The 20,835-nt window shown below is 43.4% G+C and overlaps 1 protein-coding gene across 6 annotated transcripts in view; it reads right to left on the reverse strand.

Annotated features, from left to right (window-relative positions):
• The window catches only part of LOC147016332 (kinesin-like protein KIF1A), a 108,178-nt gene that overhangs the window by 81,288 nt on the left and 6,055 nt on the right, over positions 1 to 20,835 (reverse strand). For all 6 annotated transcript variants that reach the window (XM_085847737.1, XM_085847738.1, XM_085847740.1 and 3 more), the window contains exon 2: positions 5,976 to 6,115. In XM_085847737.1, coding sequence (XP_085703863.1) covers positions 5,976 to 6,081 — 106 coding nt within the window. In that variant the 5' untranslated portion in view covers positions 6,082 to 6,115. The remainder of the gene's footprint in view (positions 1 to 5,975; positions 6,116 to 20,835) is intronic.

Below are 20,835 nucleotides of genomic sequence, written 5' to 3' on the forward strand. Positions count from 1 at the left end.
AAAAAAAAAATAAAAAACAGAAGAAAATTTGCGTTTTTAGACAAAAATGCATTTTAAGTGAAATCAAGGCCTGTAATATAGTCCATTCAGATTCCCTCACGGCTCTATCTCAACTCAAATTCACCTTCCGATTTCATTTTTTGTCGTCATTAACATGGTTCACGTCTCAGTTGCAGCAAAAGGTGCGAAAAGAGGACGAGCATTGGCGTTTATACACATCAATGTATTGCAATAGTCGTTTTGAATGTATCTGGTCAGACGCGATGTGGGGAGGGAGTTATCATTCAGTCACCTTTTTATCATAGTTACCTTTTGAAGAAACAAAGGTATATTTTGATAACTTCTACAAAGAAAACAAAGTAATGCATGTCAGCGATCGCAGCACCGGTCAATTATGACAACGTCAAAAGAAGGAACGTTTTCATAATGCAGAGGAAAGAAAATGGTGGTCTTTAATAAAAACATTTTAAAAATAAACAAAAACTTTTGGTTTTCGAACGACTTTTCAAGGCTGAATCGTGTATAAGTACAGGATTTATTAACCTCCGCTATCTTCGAAGATGGATGGAGGTTACTGTTTTCACCCCTTTCTGTTTGTTTGTTTGTTAACAGTATTACGGAAAAACTCCTCGACGGATTTCGACGAAACTCGGTGGGGGGGTTAGGTATGGTCCAAGGATCATGCCATTAAATTTTGGACTTGCCCCCCCCCCAAATTTTTTAGAGAAAAAAAAATTTTTTTTTTTGCATTTTTACATGTTTTAAGTGATTTCCAACCCCCCCAAAAAAATTGTTACCCCCCCCAAAATTTAGAGAATTTTTTTTTTGCATTTCTACATGTTTTAAGTGATTTCCAACCCCCCCCAAAAAAATTGTTCCCCCCCCCAAAAATAGAGAAAATTTTTTTTTTTTGCATTTCTACATATTTTAAGTGATTTCCACCCCCCCCCCAAAAAAATTGTTTGAGAAAATTTTTTTTTTTGCATTTTTACGTTTTAAGTGATTTCCACCCCCCCAAAAAAAATTGTTAGAGAAAAAACAATTTTTGCAACTTTTTTTTCAACAAAATTTCGATTTTTTTTTTGCATTTTTACATGTTTTAAGTGATTTCCAACCCCCTCCCCCAAAAGAAAATGTTGGAGAAAAGAACTATAACTCAGCACTGTTGACATATTTAATGAATAAGATATAAGGTTCACTTGAGTGACCCAGCAGTATTGGCGGCGGAGGTTTTGCACTCTCCCGAGTGCTCCCCCTCTAGTTAACCTCCGCCATCGAAGATGAATGGAGGTTACTGTTTTCACCCCTTTCTGTTTGTTTGTTTGTTTGTGAACAGTATTACGGAACAACTCCTCGACGGATTTCGACGAAACTCGGTGGGGGGGGTTAGGTATGGTCCAAGGATCATGCCATTAAATTTTGGACTTGGCCCCCCCCCCAAAAAAATTGTTGGAGAAAAAAATTTTTTTTTGCATTTTTACATGTTTTAAGTGATTTCCAACCCCCCCCCCCCAAAAAAATTGTTACCCCCCCAAAAATTTAGAGAAATTTTTTTTTGGCAATTCTACATGTTTTGAGTGATTTCGAAACCCCCCCCAAAAAAAAAATAGAGAAAAAAAAATATATATTTTTGCATTTCTACATGTTTTAAGTGATTTCCAACCCCTCCCCAAAAAAATTGTTACCCCCCCAAAAAAAATTGTTAGAGAAAATTTTTTTTTGCATTTCGACATATTTTAAGTGATTTCCACCCCCCCCCCAAAAAAATAATTGTTTGAGAAAATTTTTTTTTTTTTTTTGCATTTTTACGTTTTAAGTGATTTCCAACCCCTCCCCCGCAAAAAAATTGTTACCCCCCCCCCAAAAAGAATTTTTTTTTGCATTTCTACATGTTTTGAGTGATTTCCAACCCCCCCCCCCAAAAAAAATTTTTGCAACTTTTTTTTGAACAAAATTTCGATTTTTTTTTTTTTGCATTTTTACATGTTTTAAGTAATTTCCACCCCCCCCCCCAAAAAAAATGTTGGAGAAAAGAACTATAACTCAGCACTGTTGACATTTAATGAATAAGATACAAGGTTCACTTGAGTGACCGAGCAGTATTGGCGGCAGAGGTTTTGCACTCTGCCGAGTGCTCCCCCTCTAGTTAACCTCCGCCATCAAAGATGGACGGAGGTTTCTGTTTTCACCCCTGTCTGTTTGTTTGTTTGTTTGTTTGTGAACAGTATTACGGAAAAACTCCTCGACGGATTTCGACGAAACTTGGTGTGGGGATTAGGTATGGTCCAAGGATCATGCCGTTAGATTTTGGACTTGGTCTAAAGTCCAATATGGCCGCTATGGCGTCCATTTTGAAAAAAAATAGAATTTTTCTTTTGCATTTCTACATGTTTTAAGTGATTTCCAACCAAAAAAAAAAAAAGAGAAAAAAAAAAACAAATTTTGCAACTTTTTTTTCCAAAAAAATTTCGATTTTATTTGAAAAATATTTGATTTTTCTTTGCATTTCTACATGTTTTAAGTGATTTCCAACCCCCTCCCCAAAAAAATTTGTTAGAGAAAAAAGAGAAATTTTGCACCTTTTTTTCAAAAAAATTTCAATTTTTTTTTTTGGCATTTCTACATGCGCGTCGATCAAGTTTAGTTTATTCAATCGTGGTTCAGTCGAGTCTGATCCGTTTTGACCTTACAATGAATAGGATATCAGGTTCACTTAAGTGACCCAGCAGTATTGGAGGCGGAGGTTTTGCACTCTACCGAGTGCTCCCCCTCTAGTAAACAAACTGTAATTCACATATCCTATGTAAAATAAATAAACTTTAGAAGGAAAATTCCCCGAGAGATATTTTTTTCGTTCTTATTTTGCAAGTCACGTAAACGTACACTTTAAAGAAGTTTATTTTAAATCTTCAATTTAAAAAATGTCCTTTTTGGATACCGTACATGAGCAAAAAGAGTAATTTCGGTTTTCACCGGACAGAAGGGTACATATACACCGCCAGAAGGGTACATGTACATGCCCATGTACACCACCAAAAACATTTTTCCCAGGGACTTTTCCATTTGAGCTCTATTCTTTCTGCAGTCGTCACAATAAAATGTGTCATTGTTTCGACATAATCACAATAAAACGTTGCAAGTCTTAGGTACTCTCTGATCCCAGTCACACAAGTATAAAGCTCCTGTGTGAAGCAGGACGACATCACACATCTTAAAGATAGTAAAAGTAAAGCATTATTTAAAATAATCAGCCGCATTGCATTTGTCATTTTATGGCCTGCCAGGTTAACCAAGATTCTCAAAGGATTGCACATTCGGCTTTGAGCTACCTTGCCAGAGTTGGAATCCCAACCGAGCTATAAACTACTACCCTGGCGTTTGGAATGCAGGGCGAGGCATCAATCGAAGGGACGTTAAACCGGAGGATGCGGTGCGTTGCATTGCATTTGGAACTGCCATTTACATCATGAATAAAAGAATGAGGGAACAGAATGAAACAGCTGATGAACGTCATCATAGACTTGCATGGGAAGGTCAGGTCAGGTCAGGTATGGGAGCATGTGCCGGAGCAGCGCATCGCTGCGTCCACTTCCCGCCGGTACTACAGGTGCCTCCATCTGGCCATTCCCGAGGCAGATGCCTGGCCCATCCCCATCTCCTTGAGATGCTGATCAACCTGCTGCAACCACGAGGCACGTGGTCGACCCATTGGCCGCATCCGCTCACGAGGCTCCCTCGCTGAGAAAATCTGGTGAGCAGGATCAGCGTCAGGAAAACGAGTCACATGTCCATACAGCCACAGCTGATGCTCACGGACAATGCAGGTAACAAATCTCATTTGAGTCTCTCTCAGCAACCGCTCGTTGGACACAAAGTCCAACCATATTGCCAATGTTGGTGCAATTTTTCAATTTTCTTTGCGTTTTGCAGAGTAAAGGTTTTCTGGTGGCTGGAGTGCAAATCCTGCCACCAACCTCCTCAAAAAGGTAACCCAACTGCAGGAGGACGTCCACAGACACAGTTGTGCACTAGATATGGATGGCCGTTGTCTCACAAGGAGCTCCTCCACCCTTTGACAGGTTTTGTATTTAATCCTGCTGGGTGTCCATATCCAAACACCCTCCTCACCAGAAAACCTGGTGTAGTCACAGATCTGATCTGGCCTGACCTGACAATAAGCAGAAACACGGGAAGCAGAAACAAAAAGAATGAGGCAGGAGAATGAGATGGCTGATGAACTTCAACACAGACTTGCAGAGAATGCAGCAAGAAAAAGAATGAGGCAGAGGAATGAGATGGCTGATCAACTTCAACACAGACTTGTACAGGGTGCTGAACAACAAAGACTTTGGAGGGTAATACGTGCTCAGCAAACACATACAACAGCATCCATAATGAATCGGACGAAGTGTCTGATAATATTGTCCAAGAGCATAATTGGGGTCCTATGACCTCACCATGCATGTACTGTTCTACAAAACATTTCACAAATGAATCAACAGGGAAAGGGGATGTATTTACACTTTGCTGCTCCAAGACAAAAGTCCAATTACCTCCACTATTTGCCGTACTTGCTCGACTGCAGCAACTTTATCAAGGTAATGATGGATAATATCGCAACTTCCGAGACAATATCCGAAGTTGCAATTCAGCTTTGCTCCGAACACGGCCATTTCAGATACCTGGGATTTATAAACAAACTGGATTTCATATGTGCATGGACGTGGTTCACATGTTATGTGAAGAAAATAAATTGTGTACATTACATCATTTCTGGATCTGATGAATTGCCAGTACCCATTTTAGAAGACTATGTGCAGCATCCAACTCAAGATGTCCAAGTGTCATACATTTCTATGCCCGTGGGTTTCCCACGGGTGCCCCTCTAGTACAGAGTAAAAGCCACCCAATGTCATGCCAACATTGGCAATGTGGTGTAAAAGTCATCTGACGTCATGGCAACTTTGGCAGTACGGCGTAAAAGCCATCCGACGTCGCACCAAGGTTGGTAATATGATGTAAACACCATCCAACATCACGCCAACGTTGGTAATCATAATATAATGGGCGTAAGCCTGGAAATTCTAACACACTTTTCTCCGAACATATTCTGTTCACACTTCTAAAATCTTCACATTATGTATTCTATGTATTTACGCAGGTGATAGCGGATTCAAAAAATCGAATATAGATAGAATTTTCAGAGGGAATCGATGACGTCACAATCAGCAGCGTTCGGCGGTAAACCGACGGCCGGGTCCCAGATGACGTGCTTTACTTAACTAAGTCCATGAGTTCAGGACGTTTGTTCAACTCAGCATTTACGACTTTTATCCTGCCATGTTGTAAATCTGTTGATGGAGGTAATATAGAAACGATGAATATGTCAAATCGTTCATGTTACTCATCCGGCACTATGTGTCAAGGCCAACAATCTAATGCGACCGGTCTCAAAGGCTACCATGGGCACCCAGACACGCCACCAATATGAACTGAGCTGTTGAATGCGGCGCAAAACATCCAAAGAAACTACCGTAACAGAGTATTGTGATCCGTCCTGTCCCCCATACCCGTCGTAGATGGGTATCTGCTAGTATGGTGTAAAAGCCGTCCAACATTACGCCAAAAGTTGACAATGTGGTGTAAAAGCCATCTGATGTCGCGCAAACATTGACATTATGGCATAAAGCCATCCGACGTCACACCAACATTGGCAATATTGTGTAAAAGCCATCCGACATCACGCAAACGTTGGCAATGTGGTGTAAAAGTAATCTGATATCGCGCAAACGTTTGCCTGATGGACAAAATTACGTTGGTCCAACATCGGTGTGCTATCTGGATGTCCACTCATTCATTCCTTCCACTGCTCATTTGCATGAAATCACTCTCATATTCAAGCTTATTCCACTCACTCCTTCACATCTCCCACTACTGGTATACCACAACCCTTACTCCATGGTTCATCCACTCACTCGTCATGTTGCCACTCATACTGATGATGCAACTCGCTCCACGCGAGAGTTCACGCGTATTAAATGGACGAACACGTACGACCACCTTGACCGATGCTCCTGCCATCGTGTTAGTCCTTCACCACGGTTTTGCTTGGAACCTGTTTGATAAAACAACAACCGTAATGGGCATTGTAAAAACATCAATGTCACAAAATCACGCTTTATGTGAAAGGAAATAAGACATCAATGACAAACAAAACCTCATCTGATTGAGGGGTACAGGGTGAAGACCCTTCAGCTTCAGGTCCAATCATGAATGCATTCATTGGTCTACCATGTGTTATCCTATGATTTACTAACTCCACCATGTGTTATTATATGATTTATAACTCCACCATGTGTTATTCTATGATATACTAACTCCACCATGTGTTATTATATGATTTATAACTCCACCATGTGTTATTATATGATTTACTAACTCTATTGTGTGTTATTATATGATTTATAACTCCACCATGTGTTATTCTATGATATACTAACTCCACCATGTGTTATTATATGATTTATAACTCCACCATGTGTTATTATATGATTTACTAACTCTACTGTGTGTTATTATATGATTTATAACTCCACCATGTGTTATTCTATGATATACTAACTCCACCATGTGTTATTATATGATTTATAACTCCACCATGTGTTATTATATGATTTACTAACTCTACTGTGTGTTATTATATGATTTATAACTCCACCATGTGTTATTCTATGATATACTAACTCCACCATGTGTTATTATATGATATATTAACTCCACCATGTGTTATTATACGATAATCTAACTCTACCATGTGTTATTATATGATACTAGCCGAAACCCCATCACAGACGGATTCCGTTCATTCAACCACCCTCACCAGCTCACCCACACTCGAGGGACATGGACTGGACAGGGCGTGCTTGCCCCCGCCTGCTCATCCCCGCCCCTGCCCCATTCCCCCCGCCCCCCGCCATCAATTTGCTTACCCCTGCCCAAAAATTTGCTCACCTTGCCCCCCGCCTCTTCACTCCCTGCCCCCGTCTCTTCATCCCCTGCCCCCACCTCTTCACTCCTCACCCTCGTCTCAACGAAAAGTGTTTATTCTGCTTCAGAGTTGAAAGTTGATGATTGCCACTATGTGCGATGCACTCTTACAGGTACGAAGTTTCTTTCAGTCCAGGTCACAGTACCGAGAAAAACGTGACACGACCGCGCGGAGCACAAAATTGGTCCTTCAGTATTAATATATAGATAGAAGATACATTGTTTCTTGTTACATTTTTTGTGTCAAATTCACATTCTGAGGTAGTCAGCATGTGCAGAAGAGGGTTTTACATTGCCGACGCTATTTTCTAGGAGTGGAATTACACCTCTCAGTGGTAACGGTCTGTCGACGGCAGACGTAGTGACGTCAGCGAATGACCGATGATGTCATGACGTCCTGACGCCTCTCAGCGGTGACGTCACACGTCGCCATGTAAACGAATGTAAAACGCAAAGTGTTTATTCTGCTTCAGAGTTGAAGGTTGACTATTGCCACTATGTGCGATGCACTCTTACAGGTACGAAGTTTCTTTCAGTCCAGGTCAGAGTACCGAGAAAAATGTGACGCGACCACCAGGAGGAGCATAAAATTGGTCCTTCAGTATTAATATTGTTGTGGTTACCAAATTCGCAAACCACCATTCAGGTCCCTTAGGTGAGATATCTCCGTAAGTATATGTGTAGTTAGGCCCAAACCCGTTGTCTAGAGGGAATAAATGTCATTCATGCGTGCTGCGACTCTTCAGGATAGCCGTTTTTCTTTTACTATCTTTATTTTGGACCAACCGCCATTGTTACCACCGCCAACCGCGTCTCAACAGTCGTCACAACATCAACCACCCACCACAACGCCGCTTCACCACAACAGCCACGACCTTTCCCGTCACACCTCGCAACCGTCGCATCGCCACCGTTCTTGCGCCGCTTGTGGGTACCGGTATTGGACTCGTGCCGGGCGCGCGCCGAACAGCGTGTACAAAACCACGGATTTTCCGCTCCAAAAACGGATCAAAAACGACACACGCCCACTTTTGTGCCGTCCAATCGGTGAGCGAGGGGCGATTTGGCCCCGCCTCCAGGGCGTTGGAGGGCGGTCGCTATATGCAAATTCATGGATCAAAATGCATTCACGCCCACTTTTTCTCGGGCCAATGGGGAGCGAGGTGAAAGGTCGAAGGCAGGGGGTCAAAGATGAGAGAGCGAAGCCACGGGGCTTATATAAGTGACCGCGTTCGTCAGTCAAGTAAAAAATTAAGAGTTGGTCGTCGTCGTCGTCGTGTGCGTTGGAGTCGGAGCGAAGAGGACGGAGCTGTGGAGAGGCGGCGAAGGCAGACGAGGGGGTGCTCGCGTCGTGCCGGGAGCTGCACACCAGGGAGGCCGACGGTGCGACCTGGTCGAGGTGGAGACGCTCGTCGCGGGACTCGAGACAGAGTAAAGATCCTCCTTTCCCCGAGCATCAGCAACCCCCTCCTGTTTCCCCCCCGCGCTGAGATAGTGCGACCAAGGGGGCCCCCTTCCCACCCCCTACCAGACACTGCCCGCGAGGCCCGCGGAGTTGAGGCACCATCGCCGCTCCGCGTCTCATCACCAGACGGGTAGGCCCGACCCTGTCTCGGCCTCAGGCCCGCCTCCTCCTTGAGGGTGTTCTTTTCCTTGGTTTTGGGTATGTGTTGTCGGCGCCGTCTGTGAAGTAGAATTGTATAAGTGTTGCCGTGTGCTCGGTAGTCGGATAGCTCTGCATTGTGTCTTCGCTTTTACATTTGCTTTTTGTGTAAAATTGCATTGTGTTTCTTTTCCTTCTATGTGCTTTTGGTGGAATTGTATATGTGTGCTTTCCGTTCATCGCGAATAAATGTGCTTTATGTTGAACTGTTTCCCGCTTCGCTTCATCATTTCTCTCATTGAATCCTCATCTTGCTTCACGTAAAGGGTTGGTAGTGGGCTGAATACGCCCGATAATTAATCGAACCGTCGAGGCCGACGATAACACCGCTCGGTTATCCCGATAGTACGGAACGGGTCGCTTAAGTGGCCCGTGTCCGAAGTCGACCTGCGGCGAGGTGCGATCGCCCGGTCTACCCTCCGTGTGGATACTTAGGTAGGTCGAATTTGGCGAGCAACCCTATCCCACGCGGGGGCCGATTGGCTCGATCGCGGTGAGACCGAAAGGTCCACCCGTGACTGGTTCCCGGCGTTAGTCCGAGAGGGTCACGACTGGATTGTCCGTCCAGTGGGCGACGTGCCGCGATTCGAGTTACGTGGCCGTCAGCACGCCGGCGGGCGCGAATCCGTAACACTGGTGTCAGGTCGTGCGATACAAATCCATCGCCCTCATCACGGCACTGGTATCGGAGAACAGGAAAACGGGCTCTCCCTGTCTCCAGCTAAATTCACGGGAATCGGTCCAGGGGTGAGAGAAGCGACTCCCGATTCCCTCCAAATTACGAGCGAGCTAAATTAACCCTTTAAGAGAAGCAAGATGGCGTCTCAAGGCGAGCGGGAGCCGGGGGTATTTGAAATGTATATGTGTAGTAATGTAGGATCCATGGTCCAGGATGAAATCCCCGTGCAGGAAATGTTGGTTGTACAGGAAAACGAACTCGCCCAACTGAACCCAGAGCCCGAAATAGGTGCGGCAGCGGCCGCGGTGTATGACACCTCCCCTCCCCCCCTCCACCAAAACCCTTCCCCGATCCCTGCCGAAACGGCTCACCCAAGCGCACCCGACATGGCCCAGCTATGCGCCATGCTGGCGGCAATGACAGCGAGAATGGATGCGAATACACAAAAAATGGATGCGAATACACAACAAATGAACGAAAAGATGGATGCGAATACACAAAAATTGGATGCGAATACACAACAAATGAACGGAATGGAAACAAACATGAAGGAAGAAATGAAAGAACTACGGGGTGAGACGCAGAACATGGGCCGATGCCTGCAGGCGGGCATGAAGGCCGTGACCAGGGAGATAGGAATGGCGACTCCACGTGTGGGAGCGAACGAGCTGGAAGGGGGTGCAGCGGCTGACAGGCCCGCGGTGGAGGCGGGTAAAAAAATAATTCGGGGGGCGTGTTGGGCGAGGGTCGTGACAGAAGAATCGACGGTGACCAAAAGGGAAAAATTAAATGGGGAGACCAAAACGTGTGAGACGAGACACGAGGTGACGACGACAGAAACTTATAAATGTATAGAGACACGGGAGACAGAAAAAATAGAGGGAAGACAACACGATGAAGACGGGGTAAGTGACGCGCACACACACACGGAGGTAGTGGGGGATAATGGGGGTGAGCTCGCGGAGCGTGTGGGGACCCAGTGCGAGCACCTGGATGGCCTCCTCCAGGAACGAGGGGAGGGAGTATGCCCCCTTGAGGCGAGTCACGACCAGGTGAGTTCGGTCGTGCTTTGCGAGGTTGAGGGGACGAGTGCTGCGAACGGGTGCACGGAGAGCTTGGGGGTTGTAGAGGCCCCGGAGACCCTTGTGGGGACACGAATCCCCAGTGTGGTTGTCCCTGTGTGGGTGGTGCAAGGTGTGAGTGCGTCCCCGTGTGTGGAAGCGACCCCGTGTGTGAGTGGTGTGGTGGCGATGGTGCCGGAGTACGTGCTTCCCAGCACGCCGTGTGTGGGTGAGGCACCGTGTGTGAGTGAGGCCGTGTGTGTGGATGAAACGGCCAGTATGAGTGAGGCACCGCGGGTGAGTTCCCCCGCGTGTGTGAGTGAGGCACGGAGTGTGGATGAGGGACCGCGGGTGAGTTCCCCCGCGTGTGTGAGTAGTATGGTTTGTGTGAGTAGTGAGGCACGCGTGAGTGAACGGCCGTATGCAAGGGAGACCGTGTGTGTGAGAGAGAGCGGTATGTGAGGGAGATGTCGGTTGGCATGCGGGAGCACGCAGCCGCGTCTCCCGGTGTGAATGTGATAGAATGGAGTGTGAGCGTCGTAACACGCAGGTGTGCGTGGGTGGAATGGAGACGACGACGGCGACATGTGAGAAAAGAAAGCCGAGTAGCGGCTGTAGTTGTTTCGGGGACCGTGCCGGGTTCACCCAGCAGTGAGCACGCGGTCCGTGCTGTGCAACGCACGAGACCGCCACGTGCTCGCTTGCGAGAGTGAAGTCCCGGTCCGGAAACGCACGCGGTGGATTTGCCGATCCCGCGGACGGACAAAGTTTAGGCAGGTAAATGGATTTGGACCGGACGGGTTCTCCACGCGATCGTGTGTGTTAAGCTCCAACGGGCAAAGCACATGTGTTCGCGTGGGAAACCCCTCGAGACGTGGGGCTTGTTTTTTTTATGCGCACGGTGACGCCATGGCTGCACGTGGGGTTGGAATCCGGCAGGAGGGGTATCCCTGCCGGATGGCACCGTCCAAGGAGGGACGAGGAACACGTGCAGCTGCATGACGTCACAGGCAAGTGCAAAGTGCGCGAGCTGGGGGTTGCCGCGCTGGTGATGCGCATGAAAAAAAAAAAAAAACAAGCCTCACTTTCGGGTGCACAGGATTCCTGGGCAAGGGGTGGAAGACCCCCTTGGCCCGGGGCACAGGATGGAAACTAGTTAGGGGGAAGGGTTAGCTTAGCTAGACCGACTTCATGGGGCAGGGGAAAGTCCTCATGGAGTCCGTGGAATGGATTAGTTCGAGGGATTTTAGCCAGATTTAGGTTGGGAAATAAAATGATTTTTTTTGAGTTGGAAGACAGAGACAGACTTGTGAATGTGTAGTGGGGACGTAGCTTAGCTACGTAGTGTTAAAAGGAACGTGCTGTAGTATAAGGGACGACGTGGGAGCACGAGTTAGTTAGGGGAGGTAGTTAGAAGGATGGCAGAGTTCAGTGGTGTGTGTGTTGAAGAGTTGTTGGTGAGTGGATTGGAAGCATGTGCTTGGTGAGTGAGTGAGGCCAGCGGGTCTGTGTGTATGGAGCGAATGGGAAATGCATGGTGCGATGAGGGATTGGGGGGAGGAGTGACTCCCGCCCAAGGGACCCCGGGGTCAGTATAAAGTGAGTTAGGGGGGGTAGTCAAATTGAAAAATGGAGGTTGTTTTGTTGTTGGTGGGAAAGTAGGCTCGAAACCCATTTGGAGGGGTGCAGGAGCCCTGTTGACGGGCTTGGGAGCGTGGCTGCGAAAGGTGAGTATCGCTGAGTGGGTACCCCGGGCACCAGGCTAGTCGGCCGTGGTAGGCCAAGGGCCCATGGGGGGCCGGGATAGCATAGTGGGCACGGGTGCGCCTGCTTGGTGCGGGGGCCCGGGGCGCCATTAGCCGCGTGGGCAGTGTTGTGGGCAAGGGTGACCCTCGGAAAGGGGCCTGGGAAGCCAGCCTGCCACGTGTGCGTTTCAGGGGAGGTGCCATGGGGGGCACTTCCCGGTGTTAGGGAGCTGGTAGGCTCGGAGGCAGTGTAGTGCCCGGGGGTACCATAGCGGGAGATTCGGCAGAGGGTCGTGCCTGCCAAAGGGAGCCACGTGTCCCAGCCATGAGACCGTGTGAGGGCACGGAGAGAAAATTGGGGGGGGGCGAGGCCCGAAATTGTGAGGACACCAACACAGGCGACGGGAATCTGGGTTGTTAGAACCAATAGTTTAAGCGAGAGGCGCTTGTTGAAAGCCCCGGGGTAGTTTAACAGTTAAATGGTTAGGGTAGATTAGGAGATGTACCCCTCCGCACCATCCATCCCCTCGCTGTCGTTGTGGGCCGCTGGACCCACTTTGGTTATAGATCGCTGAACTCTGGGGAGGCCATTCTGAGGCTTCGTTGGGCCTCGGCACAGGACGTTAGCTCTCCCTTATTCCCCTCCGGGAAGGGAACGTAGGGGTTGGGAGTAGGCTATGTGACAGAATAGGTTAGCCGAACAAGGACAGTACAGGGGGTTAGGGGACGATTTATAGTGGGGAAGTAAAAAAATAAAAGAAAATAAGTTGAGGCTAAATTGGGGTTTGACAAATTAAGGGAGTGGGTATGTACAGTGACAGGCAAAGGCGATAGGTGGGAGGGAGACAGGTAGGTAGGTCCGAGCCCGCCTTCCGAGTGGCCAGCACCACCGCACTCCCTCCACCAACCTCCACTGAACGGCAAAAGCTGGCCAGCTTCATCTGCTGGCTGCGTTGCTGCAAGGCAGAGGCCGGCCAACTTCATCGGCAGCTGTTGTTGTGCTGCAAAGCCTGTGCCGGCCCACTTCATCTGCCGGCTGGCTGTTTTTCTTCAAGGCCTGTGCCGGCCAGTTCATCTGCCGGCTGTGTTTGCCTGCAGCGGCCTTCTTCTGCGGGCTGTGTTTGCCTGCTGCCTTTGCCATGCCATGCCCACTGCCCATCTTCACCAGCCCCCGTTCAATTTTTGCTTTGCCCTCCCTGTTCATTGCCATGTGCGCCAGGATCAAGGCAACAGTTTGCAAGCTGCAAGAACTGCCCTGTTGGCAGCTACAACACGGGCCTGCAGTGGCGGCCCGTGCACCGTGTTTGTGTTCATCCATCCATTCGTTGTGTTCATTGCGTGTGCCACTTGAGCTGGCACGGAGACTACGTTTGTGCAGCCCATGCACCGTTGTGGTTCACTGCGTTCAGTTCAAAAGGGAAGGCCTTGGACTGCGTGTGAGCAGCCAGCCACGTTCCCTGTCACCTGCATTGTTTTGAGCCAGAGACTGCATGCGAGCAGCCTGGCTCCCTGCTCACTGCTTTTCTTTTGCAGAGTTCATTGATCCTGGGCCATGGTTTAGTGTAAAATTTGTAAGTTAAGGTTAAGATGTACTGTACATATGAGTGCGCCCCCGGCATGTTTGTCTTAGCGCCGGCAATTTTATTTAAGTCGTCCGTGTGAGTGAGTTTGTTTAGGTAGTTACGCAGCCCTCAGGTTATTTATTTTGGGGACACGAATACCATGAATGTCGCACTCAGGGATCCGTAGGTAAAATGTACTAGGGGAAAACTACACATGATGGCACACGAGAATTTGACGACTCGGGACGAGTCTGTAAAAAGGGGAGGGGGTATTGTTGTGGTTACCAAATTCGCAAACCACCATTCAGGTCCCTTAGGTGAGATATCTCCGTAAGTATATGTGTAGTTAGGCCCAAACCCGTTGTCTAGAGGGAATAAATGTCATTCATGCGTGCTGCGACTCTTCAGGATAGCCGTTTTTCTTTTACTATCTTTATTTTGGACCAACCGCCATTGTTACCACCGCCAACCGCGTCTCAACAGTCGTCACAACATCAACCACCCACCACAACGCCGCTTCACCACAACAGCCACGACCTTTCCCGTCACACCACGAAACCGTCGCATCGCCACCGTTCTTGCGCCGCTTGTGGGTACCGGTATTGGACTCGTGCCGGGCGCGCGCCGAACAGCGTGTACAAAACCACGGATTTTCCGCTCCAAAAACGGATCAAAAACGACACACGCCCACTTTTGTGCCGTCCAATCGGTGAGCGAGGGGCGATTTGGCCCCGCCTCCAGGGCGTTGGAGGGCGGTCGCTATATGCAAATTCATGGATCAAAATGCATTCACGCCCACTTTTTCTCGGGCCAATGGGGAGCGAGGTGAAAGGTCGAAGGCAGGGGGTCAAAGATGAGAGAGCGAAGCCACGGGGCTTATATAAGCGACCGCGTTCGTCAGTCAAGTAAAAAATTAAGTTGGTCGTCGTCGTCGTCGTGTGCGTTGGAGTCGTAGCGAAGAGGACGGAGCTGTGGAGAGGCGGCGAAGGCAGACGAGGGGGTGCTCGCGTCGTGCCGGGAGCTGCACACCAGGGAGGCCGACGGCGCGACCTGGTCGAGGTGGAGACGCTCGTCGCGGGACTCGAGACAGAGTAAAGATCCTCCTTTCCCCGAGCATCAGCAACCCCCTCCTGTTTCCCCCCGCGCTGAGATAGTGCGACCAAGGGGGCCCCCTTCCCACCCCCTACCAGACACTGCCCGCGAGGCCCGCGGAGTTGAGGCACCATCGCCGCTCCGCGTCTCATCACCAGACGGGTAGGCCCGACCCGGTCTCGGCCTCAGGCCCGCCTCATCCTTGAGGGTGTTCTTTTCCTTGGTTTTGGGTATGTGTTGTCGGCGCCGTCTGTGAAGTAGAATTGTATAAGTGTTGCCGTGTGCTCGGTAGTCGGATAGCTCTGCATTGTATCTTCGCTTTTACATTTGCTTTTTGTGTAAAATTGCATTGTGTTTCTTTTCCTTCTTTGTGCTTTTGGTGGAATTGTATATGTGTGCTTTCCGTTCATCGCGAATAAATGTGCTTTATGTTGAACTGTTTCCCGCTTCGCTTCGTCATTTCTCTCATTGAATCCTCATCTTGCTTCACGTAAAGGGTTGGTAGTGGGCTGAATACGCCCGATAATTAATCGAACCGTCGAGGCCAACGATAACACCGCTCGGTTATCCCGATAGTACGGAACGGGTCGCTTAAGTGGCCCGTGTCCGAAGTCGACCTGCGGCGAGGTGCGATCGCCCGGTCTACCCTCTGTGTGGGTACTTAGGTAGGTCGAATTTGGTGAGCAACCCTATCCCACGCGGGGGCCGATTGGCTCGATCGCGGTGAGACCGAAAGGTCCACCCGTGACTGGTTCCCGGCGTTAGTCCGAGAGGGTCACGACTGGATTGTCCGTCCGGTGGGCGACGTGCCGCGATTCGAGTTACGTGGCCGTCAGCACGCCGGCGGGCGCGAATCCTTAACAATATATAGATACTAACTCCACCATGTGTTATTATATATTAACTCCACCATGTGTTATTATATGATATATTAACTCCACCATGTGTTATTATATGATATATTAACTCCACCATGTGTTATTATATGATATATTAACTCCACCATGTGTTATTATATGATATATTAACTCCACCATGTGTTATTATATGATTTACTAACTCCATGTGTTATTATATGATATATTAACTCCACCATGTGTTATTATATGATATACTAACTCTACCATGTGTTATTATATGATATACTCACCCCACCATGTGTTATTATATGATATATTAATTCCTCCATGTGTTATTATATGATATATTAACTCCACCATGTGTTATTATACGATATATTAACTCGACCATGTGTTATTATATGATATATTAACTCAACCATGTGTTATTACATGATATATTTAATCCACCATGTGTTATTATATGATATATTAACTCCACCATGTGTTATTATATGATATACTAACTCTACCATGTGTTATTATATGATTTAATAACTCTACCATGTGTTATTATACGATTTACTAACTCCACCATGTGTTATTATATGATATACTAAGTCCACCATGTTATATGATATACTAACTCTACCATGTGTTATTGTATGATTTACTAACTCTACCATGTGTTATTGTATGATATACTAACTCCACCATGTTATTATTTTATACCAACTCTACCATGTCTTATTGTGATTTACTAACTCCACCATGTTATTATATGACTTACTAACTCTACCATGTGTTATTATATGATTTACTAACTCCTCTTCTTCTTCTTCTTACGGCTCGCTCCCGTTTGGGGTCGCCACAGCGAATCAACCGTAAATTCGTTTTGTTGTCCGCATAATGATTTGGCATAGGTTTTACGCCGGATGCCCTTCCTGACGCAACCCTGGTCGCCTCTTACGACACAGGGATAAATATGATTTACTAACTCCACCATATGTTATTTGATTTACTAACTCTACCATGTGTTATTATATGATTTACTAACTCGACCATGTGTTATTACATGATTTACTAACTCCACCATGTGTTATTATATGATATACTAACTCCACCATGTGTTATTATATGATATACTAACTCCATCACGTGTTATATGATTTACTAACTCTACCATGTGTTATTATATGATTTACTAACTCCACCATGTCTTATTGTGATTTACTAACTCCACCATGTGTTATTATATGACTTACGAACTCTACCATGTGTTATTATATGATTTACTAACTCGACCATGTGTTATTATATGAATTACTAACTCGACCATGTGTTATTATATGATTTACTAACTCCACCATGTTATTATATGATTTACGAAGTCTATTGCATATTATTATATGATTTGATATTATATTTAATGATTTGAAATGAAATTTACCTCAAAGTTATGAAAGTGGATTGTGAGAGATTTATATATTTAATGATGTGGATTGTGAGAGAGATTTATATATTTAATGATGTGGATTGTGAGAGATTTATATATTTAATGATGTGGATTGTGAGAGAGATTTATATATTTAATGATGTGGATTGTGAGAGAGATTTATATATTTAATGATGTGGATTGTGAGAGAGATTTATATATTTAATGATGTGGATTGTGAGAGATTGTATAAATATGTTTAATGATATGGATTGTGAGAGAGATTTATATATTTAATGATGTGGATTGTGAGAGAGATTTATATATTTAATGATGTGGATTGTGAGAGATTGTATAAATATGTTTAATGATGTGGATTGTGAGAGAGATTTATATGTTTAATGATGTGGATTGTGAGAGATTTATATGTTTAATGATGTGGATTGTGAGAAATTTATATATTTAATGATGTGGATTGTGAGAGAGATTTATATATTTAATGATGTGGATTGTGAGAGAGATTTATACATTTAATGATGTGGATTGTGAGAGAGATTTATACATTTAATGATGTGGATTGTGAGAGAGATTTATATATTTAATGATGAGGATTGTGAGAGATTTATATATTTAATGATGTGGATTGTGAGAGAGATTTATATATTTAATGATGAGGATTGTGAGAGATTTATATATTTAATGATGTGGATTGTGAGTTATTTATATATTTAATGATGTGGATTGTGAGAGAGATTTATATATTTAATGATGAGGATTGAGAGAGATTAATGTATTTAATGATGTGGATTGTGAGAGATTGTATAAATATGTTTAATGATATGGATTGTGAGAGAGATTTATATATTTAATGATGTGGATTGTGAGAGAGATTTATATATTTAATGATGTGGATTGTGAGAGAGATTTATATATTTAATGATGTGGATTGTGAGAGAGATTTATATATTTAATGAGGAGGATTGTGAGAGAGATTTATATATTTAATGATGTGGATTGTGAGAGAGATTTATATATTTAATGATGTGGATTGTGAGAGAGATTTATATATTTAATGATGTGGATTGTGAGAGAGATTTATATATTTAATGATGTGGATTGTGAGAGAGATTTATATATTTAATGATGTGGATTGTGAGAGAGATTTATATATTTAATGATGAGGATTGTGAGAGATTTATATATTTAATGATGTGGATTGTGAGAGAGATTTATATATTTAATGATGTGGATTGTGAGAGAGATTTATATATTTAATGATGTGGATTGTGAGAGTTATTTATATATTTAATGATGTGGATTGTGAGAGAGATTTATATATTTAATGATGTGGATTGTGAGAGAGATTTATATATTTAATGATGTGGATTGTGAGAGAGATTTATATATTTAATGATGTGGATTGTGAGAGAGATTTATATATTTAATGATGTGGATTGTGAGAGAGATTTATATATTTAATGATGTGGATTGTGAGAGAGATTTATATATTTAATGATGTGGATTGTGAGAGAGATTTATATATTTAATGATGTGGATTGTGAGAGAGATTTATATATTTAATGATGTGGATTGTGAGAGAGATTTATATATTTAATGATGTGGATTGTGAGAGAGATTTATATATTTAATGATGTGAATTGTGAGAGAGATTTATATATTTAATGATGTGGATTGTGAGAGAGATTTATATATTTAATGATGTGGATTGTGAGAGAGATTTATATATTTAATGATGTGGATTGTGAGAGAGATTTATATATTTAATGATGTGGATTGTGAGAGAGATTTATATATTTAATGAGGAGGATTGTGAGAGAGATTTATATATTTAATGATGTGGATTGTGAGAGAGATTTATATATTTAATGATGTGGATTGTGAGAGAGATTTATATATTTAATGATGTGGATTGTGAGAGAGATTTATATATTTAATGATGTGGATTGTGAGAGAGATTTATATATTTAATGATGTGGATTGTGAGAGAGATTTATATATTTAATGATGTGGATTGTGAGAGAGATTTATATATTTAATGATGTGGATTGTGAGAGAGATTTATATATTTAATGATGTGGATTGTGAGAGAGATTTATATATTTAATGATGTGGATTGTGAGAGAGATTTATATATTTAATGATGTGGATTGTGAGAGAGATTTATATATTTAATGATGTGGATTGTGAGAGAGATTTATATATTTAATGATGTGGATTGTGAGAGAGATTTATATATTTAATGATGTGGATTGTGAGAGAGATTTATATATTTAATGATGTGGATTGTGAGAGAGATTTATATATTTAATGATGTGGATTGTGAGAGAGATTTATATATTTAATGATGTGGATTGTGAGAGAGATTTATATATTTAATGATGTGGATTGTGAGAGAGATTTATATATTTAATGATGTGGATTGTGAGAGAGATTTATATATTTAATGATGTGGATTGTGAGAGAGATTTATATATTTAATGATGTGGATTGTGAGAGAGATTTATATATTTAATGATGTGGATTGTGAGAGAGATTTATATATTTAATGATGTGGATTGTGTGAGAGATTTATATATTTAATGATGTGGATTGTGAGAGAGATTTATATATTTAATGATGTGGATTGTGAGAGAGATTTATATATTTAATGATGTGGATTGTGAGAGAGATTTATATATTTAATGATGTGGATTGTGAGAGAGATTTATATATTTAATGATGTGGATTGTGAGAGAGATTTATATATTTAATGATGTGGATTGTGAGAGAGATTTATATATTTAATGATGTGGATTGTGAGAGAGATTTATATATTTAATGATGTGGATTGTGAGAGAGATTTATATATTTAATGATGTGGATTGTGAGAGAGATTTATATATTTAATGATGTGGATTGTGAGAGAGATTTATATATTTAATGATGTGGATTGTGAGAGAGATTTATATATTTAATGATGTGGATTGTGAGAGAGATTTATATATTTAATGATGTGGATTGTGAGAGAGATTTATATATTTAATGATGTGGATTGTGAGAGAGATTTATATATTTAATGATGTGGATTGTGAGAGAGATTTATATATTTAATGATGTGGATTGTGAGAGAGATTTATATATTTAATGATGTGGATTGTGAGAGTTATTTATATATTTAATGATGTGGATTGTGAGAGAGATTTATATATTTAATGATGTGGATTGTGAGAGAGATTTATATATTTAATGATGTGGATTGTGAGAGAGATTTATATATTTAATGATGTGGATTGTGAGAGAGATTTATATATTTAATGATGTGGATTGTGAGAGAGATTTATATATTTAATGATGTGGATTGTGAGAGAGATTTATATATTTAATGATGTGGATTGTGAGAGAGATTTATATATTTAATGATGTGGATTGTGAGAGAGATTTATATATTTAATGATGTGGATTGTGAGAGAGATTTATATATTTAATGATGTGGATTGTGAGAGAGATTTATATATTTAATGATGTGGATTGTGAGAGAGATTTATATATTTAATGATGTGGATTGTGAGAGAGATTTATATATTTAATGATGTGGATTGTGAGAGAGATTTATATATTTAATGATGTGGATTGTGAGAGAGATTTATATATTTAATGATGTGGATTGTGAGAGAGATTTATATATTTAATGATGTGGATTGTGAGAGAGATT

The sequence above is a fragment of the Eptatretus burgeri genome, chromosome 11 (genome assembly GCF_056783735.1).
Source record: "Eptatretus burgeri isolate ZD-2024b chromosome 11, Ebu_testis_v1, whole genome shotgun sequence".
NCBI classification, from domain to species: Eukaryota; Metazoa; Chordata; class Myxini; order Myxiniformes; family Myxinidae; genus Eptatretus; species Eptatretus burgeri.